This window comes from Theobroma cacao, chromosome 2 (assembly GCF_053813885.1).
Source record: "Theobroma cacao isolate CCN51 chromosome 2, ASM5381388v1, whole genome shotgun sequence".
Lineage (NCBI taxonomy): Eukaryota > Viridiplantae > Streptophyta > Magnoliopsida > Malvales > Malvaceae > Theobroma > Theobroma cacao.
This window is the reverse complement of record NC_142640.1, coordinates 29,829,277-29,852,259: the sequence shown is the minus strand read 5'-3', so window position 1 is coordinate 29,852,259 and position 22,983 is coordinate 29,829,277. Positions and strand designations below refer to the sequence as shown.

General features: G+C 34.6%; 1 protein-coding gene and 2 long non-coding RNA genes across 3 annotated transcripts; 2 read left to right on the top strand and 1 right to left on the bottom strand.

Moving 5' to 3' along the window:
* Positions 1–4,155: 4,155 nt before the first annotated feature.
* LOC148764152 (uncharacterized) lies at positions 4,156–5,917 on the top strand. The gene is made up of 3 exons (XR_016024465.1): positions 4,156–4,246; positions 4,896–4,979; positions 5,815–5,917. It is a non-coding gene; the product is annotated as an uncharacterized LOC148764152 (long non-coding RNA).
* A 6,190-nt stretch (positions 5,918–12,107) lies between these two features.
* LOC148764151 (uncharacterized) lies at positions 12,108–13,906 on the top strand. Its single transcript, XR_016024446.1, has 3 exons — positions 12,108–12,198; positions 12,848–12,931; positions 13,767–13,906. It is a non-coding gene; the product is annotated as an uncharacterized LOC148764151 (long non-coding RNA).
* A 7,851-nt stretch (positions 13,907–21,757) lies between these two features.
* Positions 21,758–22,663, bottom strand: RHA2A (RING-H2 finger A2A). Its single transcript, XM_007044099.3, has one exon. It carries the CDS (start codon positions 22,546–22,548, stop codon positions 22,054–22,056), a length of 495 nt encoding a protein of 164 aa, XP_007044161.1. The 5' UTR covers positions 22,549–22,663; the 3' UTR covers positions 21,758–22,053.
* Positions 22,664–22,983: the final 320 nt, after the last annotated feature.

The window sequence follows — 22,983 nt, the reverse complement described above, 5'->3', positions numbered from 1 at the left end:
TGATGGGTATACATATACATATATACATATGTAAATATGTGTGTTATAGGAAATTTATGAGTAATGGTATATGGTTGTAATGCATGTGAAACTTGACATGTTAAACTTTGGAAAATTGTCATGTGTTTCATGTTGGTTTGGACATTTTAGCAGGGTGGTTTTTCTTTGGGAGAAAAGGGAAATTTTCATTTGTGCCCTGTATTTCGCTGCAGCGAGAAACTCTCGGTTTTGAGAACCTTCACTAGAACTGGTTCTCGTTATAGCAAGAATGAATTTTGCTACAGCGAGATAGTAACTGTAGCTTCTCGCTGCAGCGAAAAGGAATCTCACTACAGCGAGAAACTCTCTGTTTCATCAGTTGAATTTCGCTACAACAAGAAAGAATCTCACTGCAGCGAGAAACCTTCTGCTTTTGGGTTTCAATTTCGCTGCAGCGAAATTGATTTCGCTACAACGAGAAAGAATCTCGCTGCATCGAGAAACCTTCTGCTTTTGGGTTACAATTTCGTTGCAGTGAAATTGAATCTCGCTGCAGCAAAAAACTTTTTGTTTTGGTCTCCTATCTTGTCAAATTGCTGCCCTATCTTTCACTTCTTTGCTACCATATCAGAGCATGGACTTCCAACATTAAGGATTAAATGAGTTAAGTTTAAAATGAGGAGGTTCAGTGAAAAACCCTTGGCCAGTTGAGAAACCCTCGTTCGGCTAATAACCAAATCCCAACGTCGCTGCAGCGGAAAGGCATTCTCGCTGCAGCGAAGATTCGTTGTCATATTTGACTTGCTTACGTATCATTGAAACTTTCATTCTTCAAATGGTTCGTTGTGTATGGATTCATGATTTTCAAATGATCAATCATTTAAGGGCTTGATGAGGGGTTTTTAATATGAATGGAACTAAATTGCATTGTTTTGAAACAAGTGCATCATGATTTTTAAATTCTCCCTTGTTGTTGCTTGCTCCCTTCCTTGTTCACTCACTAGGTTTATACTCATCGTTTTCAACTTCATGTTTTCAAATCATGAGGTAACCGATAATTAGGTCGAGGTGTCCTTGCAGACTTGTATCCATCTTTTGGTAGGTGTCTCGACATTCAGTAGTTGTACATAGTCCGAGTCCCTCCGCTAGAAGTCGAGTATTATTTTGTTGTATATAGACGAACCTAATGTAAATTGTTAAGATACATGTTGTAGACAAATGTATATACACTTGTTTAGTATGCCAGTACTGAGATGGTAATGTGTAGTATTATTTTGATTCTAAGTTATGAAATGTGACTTAGCAGTTTATGATGGAATGATAAACATGTCAGACTAATAGGCTTACTTGGGCTTAATGGATTACGTCCATTGGGCCCATGCACCGATCATGGCCCGAAATTTGGGTCGTGACATGAAGAATGCTTAATGATGCTTGGTAATGATTAGAAATGATGCTTGATGACTAATGATACCTTGGACATGCCTAAGAACTACTTTGTAAATATTTCTTGAAAATATGAGTATTCGATGCTTATGTTGAACATCTATTTAAATGCTCATACTCATCTAGTTCCATGAATACTTGAGTATTAGATGAACATGTTGAATATCTACTTAAATACTAATCTATTTTAAAGGCTCATGATTTCTCTCATAACATATGGTGTTTTAACAATTAGAAACTTATTTGTCTAAAGAGGAGTAAGAATATGCTTTAAAGTGATTATCTTATTTATCCTTTTTTCTTTTGCACCACGTTTAAGTTAACCCTGTTTTACTCTTTACTGCTCTTTTGATAATGACAAAAAAAGGGAGAAGGAACTAAAATTATGGTTGTGGTTAAATGTCTAGCCATTATGGTCATATATTCTATTGTGTGTATTGAAATTAAGTGTTTAATATAGCTTATGACTTTCTTGAAATTGAATGTCTATTGTTGATGTTGTTGTATTTTCGATGTCACTCATTAAGGGGGAGTTTTGAATATATATTTTTTTAATGATGCAACAATGAGGAGAAAATAGAAGATAGGATTGATAGTTTATTTGAACAATTACTATTTTGTGGGTTATTTGTGAACAATTGCTGAATGTTTATATCTATGTTTATATATGTTGAATGCTATTCTTGAAAATTTGTGGTTACTGTTTATTTGAGCAATACTTATACATAGATATATATTAAACTTGCAAAAAAAATGAAATTTCTTTTTTTTTTATGCACGTATTAAGAGAGAGCATACATTAAGGGGGAACAATCCCTTATCTGCACATAGATACATAATACACATAGACATTGCACTCTTAAGCTAGGAATGTTTGTCATCATCAAAAAATAGGGAGAATGTTGACTCCATGTGTTTTTGATGATAACAAAACTTTCCTTATTCATTAATGTCTAACTACATTACTTAAGTGTATAGTATAAAGTTTAATTCTCATAATAAATTTGATGTTTAAAAGCAAGTCAATAAGCTTGGTCATGTAGAAAATGAGTTAATAAGTTAGAGAAGCAAACATGAAACCTTAATCAGTTAAGGCAAAATTGGGTGCTATACAAAAAGAAAATAGAAAAGCTTTAATCAAGGCTTAATTGATTAAAAAAGGTATCGGATGCAAAGACACAAAATTATTAACCAGTTAATCAAAGGGCTTAATCGATTAAAACTCAAGCTTGAAATACCTAGAAGCATCAAAATTCAAATTTAAAATGATGGTGACCGTTAAAGGGTGCCAAATGAAGAAATTCAAATTTAGAGATTTCTTAATTATTTGAAGTCTATTTTAATCAATTAAAGATGAAGGAAGAGAAGCTTTAATTAGTTAAAGGGAGCATTAATTGATTGAAAAAAGGCTAGCGAAAAACAGTGCTTGAAGGTGTTCCGAAACAAAAAGTTCTTAATCAGTTAAAGTTTCCTTTAACCAGTTAACACAATGAAGAGAACTGTCAAACATTGCAAGTCAGAGAAGGCTTAATTAGGTAAAGCTTCCCTTTAATCGATTAATAAAGCACTATTTACACATTTTAATTTAAGCACAAAAAGACAAAATAATGACCAGAAACTATTTGTAACCGCTAGTTTCTATCTCTAATGATTAGAAGTTATTTTCCAAGTATTTAAAGCCTCTCTAATGGTCACAAAGAGTTTAGAAAAGTTCCAAAGAGTTTGAAAGAGCCTAGAAGAGCAAAAGCCTTATCTTTCATACTTGTATTCTACTCGTATCTTTGTGAAAGTGTTTAAGTTGAAGCTTGTACAACTTAAATTAGTTAGGTGATCATTTGTACCTCATTTTATCTTTTATTTTTTGTTTACTTAGAGTGTGCAAGACATTCTAAGGGGTAGTCTAAGCTAGGGTAAGCTTAGAACTTGTTGTAAAAGGGTTAGAGCTTAGGTTAAAAGCTTACTTTGTAAAAGCTTGGTGGAAGTTGTTAATTATACTGGTTCTAATGAAGTTGGATTGAAAATCCTTGATTGGTGATAACTCTATTTTATAAAGTTATTGTAAAGCCCGACCTTATAAAATACTATTCATGACATACATGTGATGATAGCATGATTGCATGCTAGGAGAGTCTCAAAAAATTTACAAAAGTCGGTATTGTACCTAGAGGTACAACAAAGTTTATTTAATCCTCGAACTAGATCAAATAGGAATTTTAAGGTGAGATTCAGAGTTTCACAGTTCATGGATGACTTAAAATGGTAATTTGGAGTTTGAGGATCAATTTGGAGTCAAATCGAAATTTTCACTAACTGGGGGCAAAATGGTCATTTGCCACTTGAGGACAAAATGGGAATTTTAGAAAAGAATTTTTTGGCCCCATTTGACTTATTGGAGTATAATTTGAGTTATTGGAGTATGATTTGAGGTTTAAAAGTGAAAAATTTTAATTTCGGTATAATTTGGAGTATAGGGGTAAAATGATAATTTTGCCACCTCAGGGGAAAAATTGTAATTTTCCACCACCAGGATATTATTTCCAGTACATGGTCTTCCTTTGTCTTCATCTTTGACCCTTGACTAAACATGTGGTGGAGATAAAATGTTTAAATTTTTAAAATTTTAAAAACGGGCCAATGACATGATGCCATGTGTCATGCCTTTATTAATTTATTATTTTTCTTTTTAAAAGGCACAAAATCAGCCCATCTTCCACCCCATGGCCGGCCAAACCAGCAAGAAGAGAGAGAAAATAAAAACAAAACCCTAGAGAGAGAAAATCAAAGAAAAAGTGTGAATTTTCAAGGAAATTAAGTGAAAAAGGTGAGATTTTTTCTATTAAGCTTGAGTTTTCTTATTCCCAAGCATTTCTCTTTATTTTCCATGATTAAATTACATGTTTTCATGATGAATTCAATTCTGAAAAAATGGGTTAGGAGAGAGAAAGTTGTTGGATTTATTTGATTTTAATTTATGTTAGTGTTTTTAGTTAGTTTAGCATATTTAGAAACAAAACAACAAGAAAAGAATTTACTTTCTCCCCCAACCATTAATGGCTGAATTTACCATGTAGTGAGTGAGGATGAGTTTGATTTTATTCTAGGAGAATTGGTTAAGGAATAATGAATTATGAGCCTAGAAAAATAATGGGAATTTTCGAAGCAAATATACGAATTTTTACCCACTAGGGGTATTTTCGTAATTTGCTGTTGGGACTGATAATTTGCACCACACTGAGCGACATTAAGTTAATTTGGGTGCAATTGAGGTATAGAAACTGAAAAGAATTAAATTGGAGTTTAAATGGACCCGTTAGGAATTTAATCGGGTGATAAGACGAATTAGGCCAATATCGGGTTTAGATACTTACCAGTGCATTTTTGCATTCCATATCATGCATTGGTAGTCTAAATTAGTTTAATTTTGATTTAGTACCAACTTGGTGAAACTCTCGATTTTGTACTGTGTCAAGGTGGTGAGTCCTCCGATAAAGGCAAGGAAATTGCATCCGATGACCAGTAGACAGAGTGCTTCGAAAGTCTGCATTCTAGACATTGTGAGTAAACTTACTGTCATTTTAATTATCTAGGGTGGTTTTTAGATGCTTTCATGAATTCTATGGAAAAAGGAATTTAAAAAGATAAATTTTCATGTTTTATGAATAAATGAGTTTCAATGAAATTAAATTATAAATTGTTTTGAAATTAATAGTGATTTTGAAAAATAGAGTACACGGAGACTGTTAATTGTGGCAATTTGATTGTTTAAATTAACTGACTTATGATAAATCGAGCATGATTGGCTAGTTGGCAATTGTATTGAAATGCGAATTGTTTCGTCACCTTGAAAAACTACGAATTACAAAATTGCCATATCATGTTATTGAGTTTTATTATTTGGTGGATTATATATTAATTAATCATTGCAGTAGGGGGTTTCTGTGGACCAGCCTTTTAGAGGGGCACGGTAAACCCCATTATATTCTTACCTCGAACGGAGAGGCGCGTAGGGTATCTCCTGGGGTAAAGTTTAGGGTTCACTTCACGCTAAACCACCACGTGAGGGGGAACTCAGCCAACGCCAAGGAACGGCTATGTTTTCAAAACAAAAACATGATTTATGTGAAATGTGAATTTTAATAGCCTTGGCGGTCTCGGTAGGATGCCTCGGCCAAGGTGTCCCCGAGAATGGATTTATGGCACAAGCCTAGATTTTTATGAGATTCATAAGCCTTTTTACGTATTTTGAACGAGAGATGTTCTAATTGTATAACCCAGTTTATGACGATTTACTTTATTGTCTCCATGTACTCAACTCTAGATGTTTATGATGATGTCTGTTTACTCATTGGGATTTTATAATCTCACCACCCTCATTTCCACCCATTTCAGGTTCAGTATAGACTATAGATAGCTGATCTCATCGAGGACTACAGTGGGATCTGCATTTTCCAAACCGTAGGTTCACAGTCCTCTTTACTTTTGTTTATTCGGGGGCACTCTTGTTATTGTAAATTAAATTAACTATTTTAGCTTACTGTATTTAAGTATGTATAAATTTATTTAGCTTTTACGCTATAAAAATTATTCACGTATAACTCTATAAATATTGTTTTATAAGAAAATAGAATATTTTACTTAATATTTCTTTTACTTTCTTATTATATTCAAATAACCATAATTTCGTTTTAAATGAAGATTTTAGACTTTTAAACTCATTTTGAATATGAATTGTGTGTTTTGTACTTGCATATTACGTTTTAGCCAGTTTCGAAATTTTTGAGAAAAATGACCAAATTACCCCTGTGAGACGAAAAATTAATATTTTATTTGTTTAAAGTTGGAAACAGCTTAAAATCTTTTAGAACACGATATTTGACAATGGTTGCTCACAAGGGAACAGAGAAACTGATAGTAAAGCCTTGCAGGGTTTCGGGTTGACATTCCGGACAATAAGTGTCTACCGGGACACCGCGGCGGTTGTCACAAGCTCGAGGGGAGTACCGGGTCGTGACAATTCGATTGGTATCAGAGCCTTTGGTTTTAAAGATCAAAGTTTTTAGTTTTAAAGTTGTTTTAAAAATTTACAATATCAGTGTGGCCCCGGATTAAGTTAAGTTAGGTTAGGTTGAATAGAATGCATGCATCTGCATATAGAACCTAAGGTTACCTAAACTTGCTCGTATTTTTTATAGATTACAATGCCTCCTCGACGCGGACGCCCACCTCTCACTAGATCGGTTGGGAGGGGAAGAGGTCGTTCCCAACGTCATCAGCCAAATATAGTAGAGGAGGAATCAGCTGCATCTACCATTCGGGCAGCACCTGCTGCTGAGCAGGCCGATAGTCCTCCACATCCTCCATCTCCTCAGCCACCTACGGGTATTCCCGCCATGCCTACTGAGGCAGCACAAGCATTGGCAGCTTTCTTTGCAGCAATGGCTGGTCAAGCTCAGACTGGTCAAGTTCCACCTGTAGTGCCTCCAACTACTCCTTTAGTTCCACCACCAGTACAAGATGTATCCATTTCCAAGAAGTTGAAGGAGGCTAGGCAATTGGGTTGTGTATCTTTCACGGGTGAGTTGGATGCCACTGTGGCAAATGACTGGATTAATCAAGTTTCAGAGACTCTCTCTGATATGGGATTAGATGACGACATGAAGCTGATGGTGGCTACGAGATTATTAGAGAAGAGGGCTCGTACTTGGTGGAATTCAGTGAAGTCCCATTCCGCTACTCCTCAGACATGGTCTGATTTTCTCAGGGAATTCGATGGTCAGTATTTCACTTATTTCCATCAGAAAGAAAAGAAGAGAGAATTTTTGAGTTTGAAACAGGGAAATCTAACTGTAGAGGAGTACGAGACTCGTTTTAACGAGTTGATGTTATATGTGCCGGATCTGGTGAAATCTGAGCAGAATCAGGCCAGCTATTTCGAGGAAGGGCTCCGTAATGAGATTAGAGAGCGAATGACAGTGACTGGTAGGGAGCCACATAAGGAGGTGGTACAGATGGCTTTACGGGCTGAGAAGCTCGTTCTGAGAATAGGAGGATTCGGACTGAGTTTGCAAAAAAGAGGAATCCCGGTATGTCTTCTAGTCAGCCAGTAAAAAGAGGCAAGGACTCAACGACTTCAGGGAGCACTACTTCTGTTTTCGTGACATCTCCTCGACCTCCATTTCCACCATCACAGCAGAGACTTTCGAGGTTTAGCAGATCTTCTATGACTGTATCTGGGAAGAGTTTCGGAGGTTCTGATAGATGCAGAAATTGTGGGAATTATCATAGTGGGCTATGTAGAGGGCCAACAAAATGTTTCCAATGTGGACAGACGGGTCACATTAGGAGTAATTGCCCACAGTTAGAACGAGCCACTGTAGCTGCATCATCTCCACCAGCTCGCACTGATATACAGAGGAGAGATTCTTTTGGGTTACCACCGAGACAAGGAGTAGCCATACGGTCCGGTGTGGAGAGTAATACCCCGTCACATCCACCTTCGAGACCACAGACTCGTACCGCGACAAGAGTTTTTGCTGTGACAGAAGATGAGACACGGGTTCGACCTGGAGCAGTGACAGGTACTATGTCTTTATTTGATAAAGATGCTTATGTTTTGATAGATTCTGGCTCAGATAGATCTTATGTGAGTACGACATTTGCATCAATTGCTGATAGAAACCTGTCACCATTAAAGGGAGAAATTGTAGTGCATACCCCTCTAGGAGAACAGTTGATTAGAAATACTTGTTATAGAGACTGTGGGGTAAGGGTAGGTGAGGAAGAATTTAGGGGTGACTTAATTCCTCTAGAGATCTTGGATTTTGATTTAATATTGGGTATGGACTGGTTAACTGCTCATCAGGCAAACGTGGATTGTTTCCGATAAGAAGTTGTTCTTCGAAATTCGGAGGGAGCAGAGATTGTGTTTGTAGGGGAAAGTCGAGTATTACCATCTTGTGTAATCTCAGCCATCAAAGCTTCGAAATTAGTGCAAAAAGGGTATCTGACTTATTTGGCATACGTGATCGATACTTCAAAGGGGGAACCTAAGTTAGAGGATGTCCCAATAGTAAGTGAGTTTCCTGATGTATTTCCTGATGATTTACCGGGACTACCTCCTGATCAAGAGCTTGAGTTCCCTATTGATTTACTTTCGGGTACCGCACCTATTTCTATTCCTCCATATAGAATGGCTCCAGCAGAGTTGAAGGAACTGAAAGTCCAGTTGCAAGATTTTGTGGATAAAGGTTTCATTCGCCCTAGCATTTCTCCTTGGGGAGCACCAGTCCTATTTGTAAAAAAGAAGGATGGCACTCTTCGATTGTGTATCGATTACCGTCAGCTGAACCGAGTGACCATCAAGAATAAATACCCTTTACCCCGGATAGATGATCTTTTTGATCAATTACGAGGTGCTATGGTATTCTCTAAGATTGATTTGAGATCTGGGTACTATCAGTTGAGGATTAAGGAGCAGGAAGTACCTAAGACTGCCTTCAGGACGCGTTATGGGCATTATGAGTTTCTAGTGATGCCGTTTGGTTTGACTAATGCCCCGGCAGTTTTTATGTATCTTATGAACAGGGTGTTCCATCCATACTTGGATAAGTTTGTGATAGTATTCATCGATGACATCCTGGTTTATTCGAAGAATGATGATGAACATGCTGCCCATTTGCGCATTGTGTTGCAAACTTTGCACGAGAGACAACTCTATGCCAAGTTCTCTAAATGTGAATTCTGGTTGAAAGAAGTGGTTTTCTTGGGACATGTAGCGTCCGGAGCTGGAATTTATGTCGATCCTAAGAAGATAGAGGCAATCTTGCAATGGGAGCAACCAAGAACGGTTACAGAGATTCGTAGTTTCCTTGGCTTAGCCGGTTATTATCGGAGATTTGTTCAGGGATTTTCTTTGATAGCAGCTCCTCTGACTCGTCTGACTTGTAAAGGAGTTAAGTTTGAGTGGGATGATGTTTGTGAGAATGGATTTCAGGAGCTAAAGAACCGGTTAACCTCTACTCCCGTTTTAACACTTCCTGTTAGTGGAAAAGAATTTGTGGTATATAGTGATGCATCTAAGTTGGGATTAGGGTGTGTGTTGATGCAGGACGAGAAGGTAATAGCTTATGCTTCCCGACAGTTGAAGAAGCACGAGACGAATTACCCTACTCATGACTTGGAGTTAGCAGCAGTAGTATTCGCATTGAAGATTTGGAGACATTATTTATATGGTGAGCGTTGTCGGATTTTTTCTGATCATAAAAGTTTGAAGTATTTGCTCACCCAGAAAGAGCTTAACTTGAGACAGAGACGGTGGTTGGAGTTGATTAAGGATTATGACTTAGTGATTGATTATCATCCGGGAAAAGCAAATGTTGTAGCGGATGCTTTAAGTCGTAAATCCTCATCGTCGTTAGCAACACTTCGGAGTTCTTATTTTTCGATGTTACTTGAGATGAAATCTCTAGGGATCCAATTGAATAATGGTGAGGATGGAACCCTACTTGCTAGTTTCGTCGTGAGACCTTCATTGTTGAATCAGTTCAGAGAATTACAGAAATCTGATGATTGGTTGAAACAGAAAGTTCAAAAGCTGCAAGATGGAGAAGCTAGTGAGTTTAGACTCAGCGATGATGGTACTTTGATGCTTAGAGACCGAATTTGTGTCCCTAAGGATGATCAGTTGAGACGAGCTATTTTGGAGGAAGCTCATTCTTTCACCTACGCTTTACATCCCGAAAGCACCAAGATGTATCGGACTATTAAAGAAAGTTATTGGTGGCCGGGTATGAAACGAGACATAGCAGAGTTTGTAGCGAAATGTCTCACATGCCAACAGATCAAGGCGGAGCATAAAAAATCGTTAGGTACTCTTCAGCCTTTACCGATTCCTGAATGGAAGTGGGAACATGTGACTATGGACTTTGTATTGGGTTTACCACAGACACAAAGTGGGAAGGATGCTATTTGGGTGATTGTGGATAGATTGACTAAGTCCGCCCATTTCTTGGCTATCCATAGCACGTATTCTATTGAGAGGCTGGCAAGACTTTATATAGATGAGATTGTGAGATTACACGGAGTCCCAATTTCTATTGTGTCAGATCGAGACCCTCGATTTACTTCTCGATTTTGGCCGAAATTTCAGCAAGCTCTTGGAACTAAATTGAGATTTAGTACTGCCTTTCATCCACAGACAGATGGTCAATCTGAGAGAACTATTCAGACATTAGAGGATATGTTACGGGCTTGTGTCATTGACTTTATCAGGAGTTGGGACAGACACTTGCCATTGGTGGAGTTTGCTTATAATAACAGTTTTTAGTCTAGTATTGGGATGGCACCATACGAGGCTTTGTATGGAAGGAAATGCCGAACTCCGCTCTGTTGGGATGAAGTAGGTGAGAGGAAATTGGTGAATGTGGAATTCATTGATTTGACAAACGATAAGGTCAAAGTTATCCGAGAGCGATTAAAGACAGCTCAAGATAGGTAGAAGAATTATTCGGATAAACGAAGGAAAGATTTGGAGTTTGAAGTCGACGATAAAGTTTTTCTTAAGGTTTCTCCTTGGAAAGGTGTGATTCGATTCGCGAAGAGGGGAAAGCTCAATCCAAGATACATTGGACCCTTTCGTATCATTGAAAGGATTGGGCCACTGGCTTACAGACTTGAATTACCCCCAGAGTTAGATCGGATTCATAATGTCTTCCACGTCTCGATGTTGAAAAAGTATGTTCCCGATCCCTCTCACATTTTAGAGACACCTCCCATTGAGTTGCATGAGGATTTGAAGTTCGAGGTGAAGCCTATACGTATTCTAGATCGAAAGGATCGAGTGCTAAGGAACAAGAGCATTCCAATGGTGAAAGTATTGTGGAAGAATGCTCGAATGGAGGAGATGACGTGGGAAGTCGAGAGCCAGATGAGAAACCAATATCCACATCTTTTATTCGAATCAGGTAAGTGAAATTTTGAGGTCAAAATTTTATTTTAAGGGGGGTAGTGCTGTAAAGCCCGACCTTATAAAATACTATTCATGACATACATGTGATGATAGCATGATTCCATGCTAGGAGAGTCCCGAAAAATTTACAAAAGTCGGTATTGTACCTAGAGGTACAACAAAGTTTATTTAATCCTCGAACTAGATCAAATAGGAATTTTAAGGTGAGATTAAGAGTTTCACAGTTCATGGATGACTTAAAATGGTAATTAGGAGTTTGAGGATCAATTTGGAGTCAAATCGGAATTTTCACTAACTAAGGGCAAAATGGTCATTTGCCACTTGAGGACAAAATGGAAATTTTAGAAAAGAATTTTTTGGCCTCATTTGACTTATTGGAGTATAATTTGACTTATTGGAGTATGATTTGAGGTTTAGAAGTGAAAAATTTTAATTTCGGTATAATTTGGAGTATAGGGGTGAAATGGTAATTTTGCCACCTCAGGGGCAAAATTGTAATTTTCCACCACAAGGATATTTTTTCCAGCACATGGTCTTCCTTTGTCTTCATCTTTGACCCTTGACTAAACATGTGGTGGAGATAAAATGTTTAAATTTTTAAAATTTTAGAAACGGGCCAATGACATGATGCCATGTGTCATGCCTTAATTAATTTATTATTTTCCTTTTTAAAAGGCACAAAATCAGCCCATCTTCCACCCCATGGCCGGCCAAACCAGCAAGAAGAGAGAGAAAATAAAAACAAAACCCTAGAGAGAGAAAATCAAAGAAAAAGTGTGAATTTTCAAGGAAATTAAGTGAAAAAGGTGAGATTTTTTCTATTAAGCTTGAGTTTTCTTATTCCCAAGCATTTCTCTTTATTTTCCATGATTAAATTACATGTTTTCATGATGAATTCAATTCTGAAAAAATGGGTTAGGAGAGAGAAAGTTGTTGGATTTATTTGATTTTAATTTATGTTAGTGTTTTTAGTTAGTTTAGCATATTTAGAAACAAAACAACAAGAAAAGAATTTATTTTCTCCCCCAACCATTAATGGCTGAATTTACCATGTAGTGAGTGAGGATGAGTTTGATTTTATTCTAGGAGAATTGGTTAAGGAATAATGAATTATGAGCCTAGAAAAATAATGAGAATTTTCGAAGCAAAAATATGAATTTTTACCCACTAGGGGTATTTTCGTAATTTGCTGTTGGGACTGATAATTTGCACCACCCTGAGGGACATTAAGTTAATTTGGGTGCAATTGAGGTATAGAAACTGAAAAGAATTAAATTGGAGTTTAAACGGACCCGTTAGGAATTTAATCGGGTGATAAGACGAATTAGGCCAATATCGGGTTTAGATAGTTACCAGTGCATTTTTGCATTCCATATCATGCATTGGTAGTCTAAATTAGTTTAATTTTGATTTAGTACCAACTTGGTGAAACTCTCGATTTTGTACTGTGTCAAGGTGGTGAGTCCTCCGATAAAGGCAAGGAAATTGCATCCGATGACCAGTAGACAGAGTGCTTCGAAAGTCTGCATTCTAGACATTGTGAGTAAACTTACTGTCATTTTAATTATCTAGGGTGGTTTTTAGATGCTTTCATGAATTCTATGGAAAAAGGAATTTAAAAAGATAAATTTTCATGTTTTATGAATAAATGAGTTTCAATGAAATTAAATTATAAATTGTTTTGAAATTAATAGTGATTTTTAAAAATAGAGTACACGGAGATTGTTAATTGTGGCAATTTGATTGTTTAAATTAACTGACTTATGATAAATCGAGCATGATTGGCTAGTTGGCAATTGTATTGAAATGCGAATTGTTTGGTCACCTTGAAAAACTACGAATTACAAAATTGCCATATCATGTTATTGAGTTTTATTATTTGGTGGATTATATATTAATTAATCATTGCAGTAGGGGGTTTCTGTGGACCAGCCTTTTAGAGGGGCACGGTAAACCCCATTATATTCTTACCTCGAATGGAGAGGCGCGTAGAGTATCTCCTGGGGTAAAGTTTAGGGTTCACTTCACGCTAAACCACCACGTGAGGGGGAACTCAGCCAACGCCAAGGAACGGCTATGTTTTCAAAACAAAAACATGATTTATGTGAAATGTGAATTTTAATAGCCTTGGCGGTCTCGGTAGGATGCCTCGGCCAAGGTGTCCCCGAGAATGGATTTATGGCACAAGCCTAGATTTTTATGAGATTCATAAGCCTTTTTACGTATTTTGAACGAGATGTGTTCTAATTGTATAACCCAGTTTATGACGATTTACTTTATTGTCTCCATGTACTCAACTCTAGATGTTTATGATGATGTATGTTTACTCATTGGGATTTTATAATCTCACCATTCTCATTTCCACCCATTTCAGGTTCAGTATAGACTATAGATAGCTGATCTCATCGAGGACTACAGTGGGATCTGCATTTTCCAAACCGTAGGTTCACAGTCCTCTTTACTTTTGTTTATTCGGGGGCACTCTTGTTATTGTAAATTAAATTAAATATTTTGGCTTACTGTATTTAAGTATGTATAAATTTATTTAGCTTTTACGCTATAAAAATTATTCACGTATAACTCTATAAATATTGTTTTATAAGAAAATAGAATATTTTACTTAATATTTCTTTTACTTTCTTATTATATTCAAATAACCATAATTTCGTTTTAAATGAAGATTTTAGACTTTTAAACTCATTTTGAATATGAATTGTGTGTTTTGTCCTTGTATATTACGTTTTAGCCAGTTTCAAATTTTTTGAGAAAAATGACCAAATTACCCCTGTGAGACGAAAAATTAATATTTTATTTGTTTAAAGTTGGAAACAGCTTAAAATCTTTTAGAACACGATATTTGACAATGGTTGCTCACAAGGGAACAGAGAAACTGATAGTAAAGCCTTGCGGGGTTTCGGGTTGACATTCCGAGCAATAAGTGTCTACCGGGACACCGCGGCCATTGTCACGGGCTCGAGGGGAGTACCGGGTCGTGACAGTTTTTTGGGCTTAATTTTGATAGTAATTTAGCATAGTTCTAGTAGTAATGCATAAAATTAGTAGATTTTATTTTAATTATTTTAAATTAGTTAATTTAGGTGAGTCAATTTAATCTTAGTTAATTTTATACTTAATTTGGTGTTACTATGGTTAAGATAGGTTGTTATTGATTTATTTGTGCTTTTATAGGTATTTGATGAAAGAAGAATTTTAATAAAAGAAGGAGAGTAATTTTGAGGTGCAAACTTCTACTGCAAATGTTTCGGTATTTCGTTTATAACTCTCTTTATAGAGCTCCAAATGAAGAGATTCTTTGACCATTGGAAAGATAAGAGAAAAATATACAACTTTTACCACTTCACCTAGTTTGGCTTGGAATGTTGTCAAAACTCTTGTCAAAGTTGGCATACTACAGCAGTCCTAGAGCAATTACGATTTCTGTTAATTAATTGGGCAAGGCTGCGGCTCACATAATCTGATGAGGGAATCCCAGCTGAAATTGACTTTTTTCTTCACCCAACTTAGCCTAACTTCAAAGCCCTATAAAAACAACCTTTTGAAGGACTTTTATGAGGAGAGAACGAAATGCCAGATTGACAGCTGAGAGTCAAGCCATAGAGTTATCGAAGCTAAGAAGAATTTGAAGGATCCAAAGAGATTTGGAGACCAAGAATATAATCTTTGGTTTTTACTATCTTTTTGTTATTCTCTTATTCTCTTTGTTTTGCTTTTAATGTTTAAACTTTATTCAATGATGATGTGTGACTTAATAGGGAACTAATTCATTAATCTAAGATTATGATTGAACTCAATATGTAGTATGAATTATTTATCTCTCTTTTACTTATGTTTGATGGATTTAAGTTATTTATTTTATTCTGTTCTTACTGCTTCGACTTGACTAGCCACCAATTAGATTGAATTGGAAACTTAGGTTAAACCTTGATGAAGGAGATTTAGGTAGACCTTAAATAGAATAGCATATGATCAAATGCACTTAGTTGATTAAGTGGTTTGATTTGCATATAGGGTAGACATACACTTATAAGCCATACGTAGCCAAAATTAAAGCACAAACTGAATGAATCTTTCTTCAATATAATTTGCAAAGACATATAGTAAATTAATTGGGAGAGGTATTTTTATGAGAAACTCGATAGATTTGAAAATAATTTATGACTCTAGGTTAGCAACTTAATCCATGAAACTAAGTTAAGAAAGAAAGACAATATTTAGATGAAGTGTTAAGGGATATCATAATCTTATGTCTAGTAGTCACTCGTATTAAATTAAATAATTTTGCTGATAGATTTTAGATTTGTTTTAGTTATTAGTTTCAATTTTTCTTTTTAATAATTTTAAATTTAATTGTTTGGATAAGATTAAGTTGTTACAATTTTAGTAGTTAGTAATTAGGAATTAATTCAATTCTCTGTGGGATCGACACTCTACTCATCTCTATATTATTTATGCGATACGTATACTTGCGTGGGTAGAAAACTGAACAACAATTGGGAATATCAAGGTAGTGGAAGTAGGTCAGGTGGACCAAATCACTATAAATATTGTTTTTTGTCCACTTCTCTTAACCTCTATTTACTTGGTGTTTGCTAACCTCAATAAGTTTTCAAACCATCCATTTTAAATCTTCTAAACAAATTTAAACTTTCAAGAGCTACCCTAAAAAATAGTTTTAAGTTCTATTCACCCCCCTTCAGCACTTCTTTTGGGGCCAACACTTTCTGCTTTCTAATAATCGATTCTTCATTCCTAAGGTGTCAATTCTTCTTGCTTGAGAATCGACTTCTACCTTTCCAGATGTCGATTCTTCTTATCTCACTCAAAGTTTAGAGCTTTCTATTTTTTGAGAATTGATTCTTCATTCCTGAAGTGTCGATTCTTATTTTCTGAGAATCAATTGTTGCCTTTCCAAATGTTGATTCTTCTTGACTTAGCTTAAAGTTGGCACCTTTGTGATTTTCCAAGAATCGATTCTTTCTTCACAAGGTGTTAATTATTCACTGTAGTTTGGCACAAATATGTAAATTTGAATTTGATCTTTGACGCTCCAACCATATCCATTCATCCCATCTCTGTCTTATTCTCCAAGTTTCTAAATTTTCAGTTTGATGCTCTAAGAAATGATTTTGTCTCTCCAAGAATTAATTCTTTGGTCTTTGGATTTGGCATGTTGACTTTTTCTCTTTGAAGCTTCAAGAAGCAAGTTTTGCCTCTCTAGGAATTGATTCTTTGTGCTTATTTTTCTACTCAGACTTACGAGAACCAACTTCTTGACTCCCAAGTGTTGATTCTTGGAATTCTAGTAACTTGTTTTGAAATTTTAACTTGCAAGAATTGACTTTTTAACCATTGGGAATCGATTCTTGAGCTTCAGGAAGCTTGTTTAAAGATTTCCATCTTACAAGAATCAATGTTTCCTTTTCCAACAATTGATTCCTCTCACTTGAACTTGAGATTTAAAGTGTATAAAAGATTTTTCCTTTGACAAAACAACTTTAAATACAAGCTCAAATGTCAATCAAGTATGGAAACATAAAGACACATTAAAAGTATTCAAGGATCACTCAAGCTATTCAAAGATCAATTAGATAAGAAATTTTGATCATTTTTGTCATGTCAAAACTCTAATCATTTTTAAGCTATTAAAGCTAACAGTTCCCCTTCCTATATCTGCTTATTAAGTTTTATACTCATTATTTCACATTCATGTTTAGTTTCCATATCAATATGTAGCTCGAATCTTCATTCTTGGAAGGGGTTCCAACTATGATTTGGTAGGTTTCAACTAGAGGCACATGGTTAATGTCACTAGATATTCCAACATCATTACTTTATTATCCATTCTGTTGTCCATGTCAAAATATTATTTTGTTTATGTTGGAAACCTTTTGTATTAAGTTATAGCCAAGGGTTTTGGCACATACTTTATACTTGTGATATGGTTGTGTTATGGATGAATTGAGCACATGGATTGTGCATGGTAAGGTCATGTTGGACATGATGAAAGTTTATAAAAGATAAGTTATGTTGGATGTTTATAAACTTTATATGTACATATGAATATGCTAAGTCATTAATTGGATCATGGCAATATAGATATTCTTATAATTAAAATAGGTTAGGTTTTTTTATAAGGGAAATGTCAATAGTAGAACCAATTCAACTGACTACAGAAAATAAACAACTCATTATTTTTTTTAATGGTTGTAAGAAAGAATAATGTCACATTTAGCTTTTATAGTATAAGAAGATATTTCATGTGATATCTATATTAAAACGCATTCAATGTAACACCCAAACTTTCATTCCATCTATCATTATGCCTAAACGTTTAAAATCATTAAAAAAAAGGCTAACTGTTCAATTTGGGGTCAAAAGTTTTGGATTTTTGTCAATTTAGGGTCAAACGTTTTCGGTTCCTTACAATTAAAGGCTAAGGCGAGAAATGTTTGGCACATGTAGAACACGCGCATGACATGGACTATCAAGTCTTTTCTGTCAAGTTAAAATGGTTCAAATTATGACGTGGCATGTAACAACTTTTTCATCATGGTGTGTAATAACTAAAATTTTCAACATGGCATGTAACAACTAGATCTTCAACATGGCTTGTAACAACTACATTTTTCAACATGGCATGTAACAACTAAATTTTCAAAATGGCATGTAACAACTAAATCTTTAATATGGCTTGTAACAACTACATTTTTCAATATGGCATGTGATAAATCTATAATATAAAGTTATTTGGGCTTAATTTTGATAATAATTTAGCTCAATTCTTGTTGTAATGCATAAAAATTAGTAAGTTTTATTTAATTATTTTAAATTAGTTATTTTAATTGAGTCAATCTAATCTTAGTTAATTTTATACTTAATTTGGTGTTAATGTGGTTAAGATAGGTTGTTATTTGTGCTTTTGTAGGTATTTGATGAAAGAAGGAGAGCAATTTTAAGGAGTAAACTTTTATTGCACATATTTTAGTATTTTAGCCATAACTCTTTTTACAGAGCTCTAAATGAATCTATTCTAAAACCATTGGAAAGATAAGAGAAAAATCTACAACTTTTATGTTTACCACTTCATCCAGTTTGGCTTGGAAGGTAGTCAAAACTCTTGTCACAATTGACACATTGTAGTTGTCCTAGAGCAATTACTATTTCTATTAATTAATTGGGCAAGGCTGCGACCCATATAGTCTGATGAGGAAATCCCAGTTGGAATTGACTTCTTTCTTCACCCACCTTGGCCTAACTTCAAAGCCTATAAAAATAACCTTTCAGATGATTTTTAAGGAGAGAACAGAAATACCATATTGACGGCTAAGACTCAAGCCACAAAGTTATTGAAGCTAAGAAGAATTTGAAGGATTCATGGAGATTTGGAGATCAAGAATACAATTCTTGGGTTTTTCTATCTTTTTGTTTTTTTTCTTATTTTTCTTAGTTTAATTTGAATGTTTAAACTTTATTCAATAATAATGTGTGACTTGAAGGGGAACTAAATTGTTAATCTAAGATTATAATTGAACTCAATATATAGTCTAAATTATTTATCTCTCTTTTACTTATGTTTGATAGATTTAAGTTATTTATTTTATTCTGTTCTTAATGCTTCTAGTTGGTTGGCCACCAATTAGATTGAATTGGAAACCTAGGTTAAACCTTGTCGAAGGAGATTTAGGTAAATCCTGAATAGAATAGCGTATGATTGAATGCACTTAGTTGATTAGGTGGTTTGATTTGCATATAGGGTAAACATACACCTATAAGTCATACGTAGCCAAAATTAGAGCACAAACTTAATGAATTTTTCTACAATATAATTTGCATAGACATATAGTAAATTAATTGGAAGAGGAATTTTTATGAGAAAGTCGATAAAGACTTGTAAATAATTTAGGACTCTAGGGTAATAACTTAATCTAGTAAACTCAGTTAAGAGAGAGACAATATTCAGATGAAGTATTGAGAGATATTATAATCTTATGTCTGGTAATCAAAAAGTAATTTTAATGATATATTAGTTTAATTATTAGTTTATTAGTTTCAAATCTTTCTTTTTAATTTTAATTGTTTAGATAAAATTAAGGTGTGTTAATTTTAGTAGTTAACAATAAGGATTAATTTAATTTTTTATGAGATCGACACTCTACTCATCTCTATATTATCTTTGTGATACGTGCACTTGCGTGGATAGAAAATTGAACAATAGCGTGTAACAACTAAATCTTCAACATTGCTTATAACAACTACATTTTTGAACATAGCATATAACAACTAAATCTTCAATATAGCTTACAACAACTACATTTTTCAATATGGCATATAATAATTAAATTTTCAACATGGCGTGTAATAACTAATTTTTTTAAAAAAAATTATAGGAATATATTAAATAATAATAAATCCCTTTCTTTACAAAAGCTGTAGGGAAGTCCAATGGAGTGCAGCAAGAACCCCAACTCAGTAGGTCGAACAAATATAACTCTCAACCAAAGATCCCAAGAGTCTTTCCCAATAAAAGACATCAACAACGAGTGCAAGGCACTCATAGAGGTAATTACATATAAATACATGAGGCTTCTCCAAAAAAGGAAGGGTAGAAAAAGAAGCTTCAGCAAACCAACCCTAATAGTAAGCAAAAGACAAAAGCAAAGGCTACAAAAGGAAGTTATATCCATCCAAAATGCAAATCAAAGGCATCTCCATGGAAACCACAATAAGGTAGCGTTCCAACTTCCCAATAGGTATCAAAAAGTCCCCATGAGTGAAAAAAGATGCCATAATCAGAAAACAAAAAAATAAATATGCCCTACAAAACATAAACAAGGCATTCAACCACTCATAAAGAGATTAACAAAAGGAAAATCACTAGCATCCCCAAAATCATAAATCAACAAAAGGAGCCATATAAAATAGGAATCCATCAAACAGCAAAAAAAGTAAAAATAACATGTCGCAACATGCCATGTTATTAGCTCACGTGATTTTTTGTCGCATATGATATACGCTCCATCCACCTGTCAACTTAGCTTGTAATTGTAAGGAATAAAAAATGTTTGGCCCTTGATTGTTACAATTGAAATGTGTGGTTCTTAATTGAAAAAGTATCCAAACATTTAGTCCTAATTTGAGCATTTAACCTTCGAAAAAAATTTCATGATGTTTTAATGATCCAATCAGGATGTGCCATGAGGTCGAATAAATGCCACATGACTTTTTCTGGTCAATAAATAGGAAACACTTTGTGTACCTAATTGGTAAAAAATTTTAAATTTTTTGAAAATAAAAAATTAAAAATTTTAAAATGAATATTTTTGAAATTAAAAAAAAAGACTTAAATGTTCGTAACTAATTTATATTTTCTTGAAAAATAAAAGAGCTAAATTTTTGTATAGTATTTTATAAAAACAAACATTTGAAATTTTTCCTTAATTCTTTTTTCTCAAAATTTTCATCATTTTTTGGAAAAATAAAACACCAAAACCTAAATAATAGTTTTATTTTTGAAAATAAAAGCAATCAAAATTAAAAAAAGGTATTTATCTAAAAATAGAAAGACAACCAAATGATTTATAAAACAAGTTTTTAAATTTTTTTCTCCCCTTTTCTCTCCTCTCCTTCCTCTTTTCTCCCAACTCATTCCCTACCGTATCGATGTTGGACCCAACCTCAGTAGACAAACTCTAATTTACAATGACTAGATTCAACTTGACATGAAGGGAGATGGAAAGGGCCAAGAGGAAGGAAAGTAGAGAAAGAAGACAAAAAAAGCAGAAAAGGAAAATTTTCTTTAAGGTTTTTTTACTTTTCAATGAATAATTTTTTAAAAAATTCCGTCTATTTTTCAAAAATTAAAATTTTAAAACTTGTTATGGAATGAAATCATGTCACATGTACATCTTTATCATGATCAAATGAGTGATTCCATATGATCAAAAAAGTGATATGACATTTATTTAATCATGTGACACGTTTTAATTAATTCATTGATATGTCCTCAAATTTTCTTATTGGTTTTAGACATTGACATACATTAAGGAGCAAATAAATGCTTTTGAAAATTTGTTTGTACAAATATCACATTAAATATTTTCCTACACCATAAAAAGCAAATCTAACATTATTCTTGGTAAGAAAAAGAATGAAATTAGGCCAAGATACCAACATAGAAAACGTGTGGACAAGAACAATAGTTAGCATTGTTGTTGTACAAAAATAATAAGAATATCTTTCTTTTTTTTTATACCAACATATAAAAAATATTTATTGGCTAGCCCTAACTGCAGGCATATTTACCTAAAATACACAAGTAGCTTCTCAAGGCTCAATGTGAATAACTTTTACACAAAGATAACTCTTTTCTTATTGTATGAGTACAACAAAAGTAAGAAAACAAAGTTATAAAAACATTTACAGCAGTGAAAATAAAGGATCCCTCAAAGAATCCTTTCCAAAAAAAGAGTTTAAAAAATTAAAACAAAAATATAAACTATTCCTAATATAGAAAGTTCAAAAGGAGAATTCCCAAATCCCCCGTCCCGCAGAAAGGAGAAAACAAATTCTAAAATTTCTAAAATATCCAATCACCAAAATCATGGACAGCATCATCATCATCATCATCGCCGTCCATCCAATCAGCGAAGAGAAAACCAAGCAAGCAAATCCTCACCGACGCGTCTCGGCGTGGTTTTGACGCGCTGGTCGGTTTTGAGAGGCGATCGACAGAGCGGGCAATTAAAATTGAGATGATCAAGCCAACCATCAAAGCAATCCTTATGAAACACGTGGCAGCAATCGAGCTTCCTCACCTGCTCCCCATCTCTTAGCGTGCACAAGCAGACCACGCAATCAGAGCCGCCTCCTCCTGCTCCGCCACAGTACCTGTAGGAGAAAACCTTGTTTAAGTTGAGCTGCTCGGCGAGTACGATGAGGCCGGCGAGGCCCGAACCTAGGACTCCAACGTCGTCGATGGTTGTGGGGGTCCGGTCGGGGCAAGGGAGTAGGCCGGTGGATTGGAGGAGATCCAAGAGGAGGTTTCGGAGGCAGCCGAGGCAGTTGGCGACTAGTGCTACGAGAAGAAGCGGGATCGAATCCGACGACACGTCGGTTAACTGGCTTTGTAATCCCATTTCTTTTTTGTTTACCTTAAAATAATTTGATTTTGATTGGAAAGTGAATTTTGAGGAAATGAGTTAAGAAATATATATATATATATATATATATATATATATATATATTTTTTTTTTTTATTAAAAGAGATTGGAAGGTGGATTAGAATGAAAGAGATGAGGCTGTTATATATATACAAGAAGAAAACGAAGAAAGAAAGAAGAGATGAAAAAGCAAATGAGAAAGGAATGGTTAAAGGGTGGGAGATTGAGGCCATGTGTGGTGGGGTCAGCTTTTACAAATTGTTGTTTATATAGGTTTTTTTGTGTTTTTGGATGTTGGGTTGGATAAGATTTCTTTTTTTCTTTTCTGTTTTGTTTTAACTTCTTGTTTTTTTTTCATAGGTTAAATGGTTGTTGTATATATTTAATAATTAATTAATTTATTAAGCTACA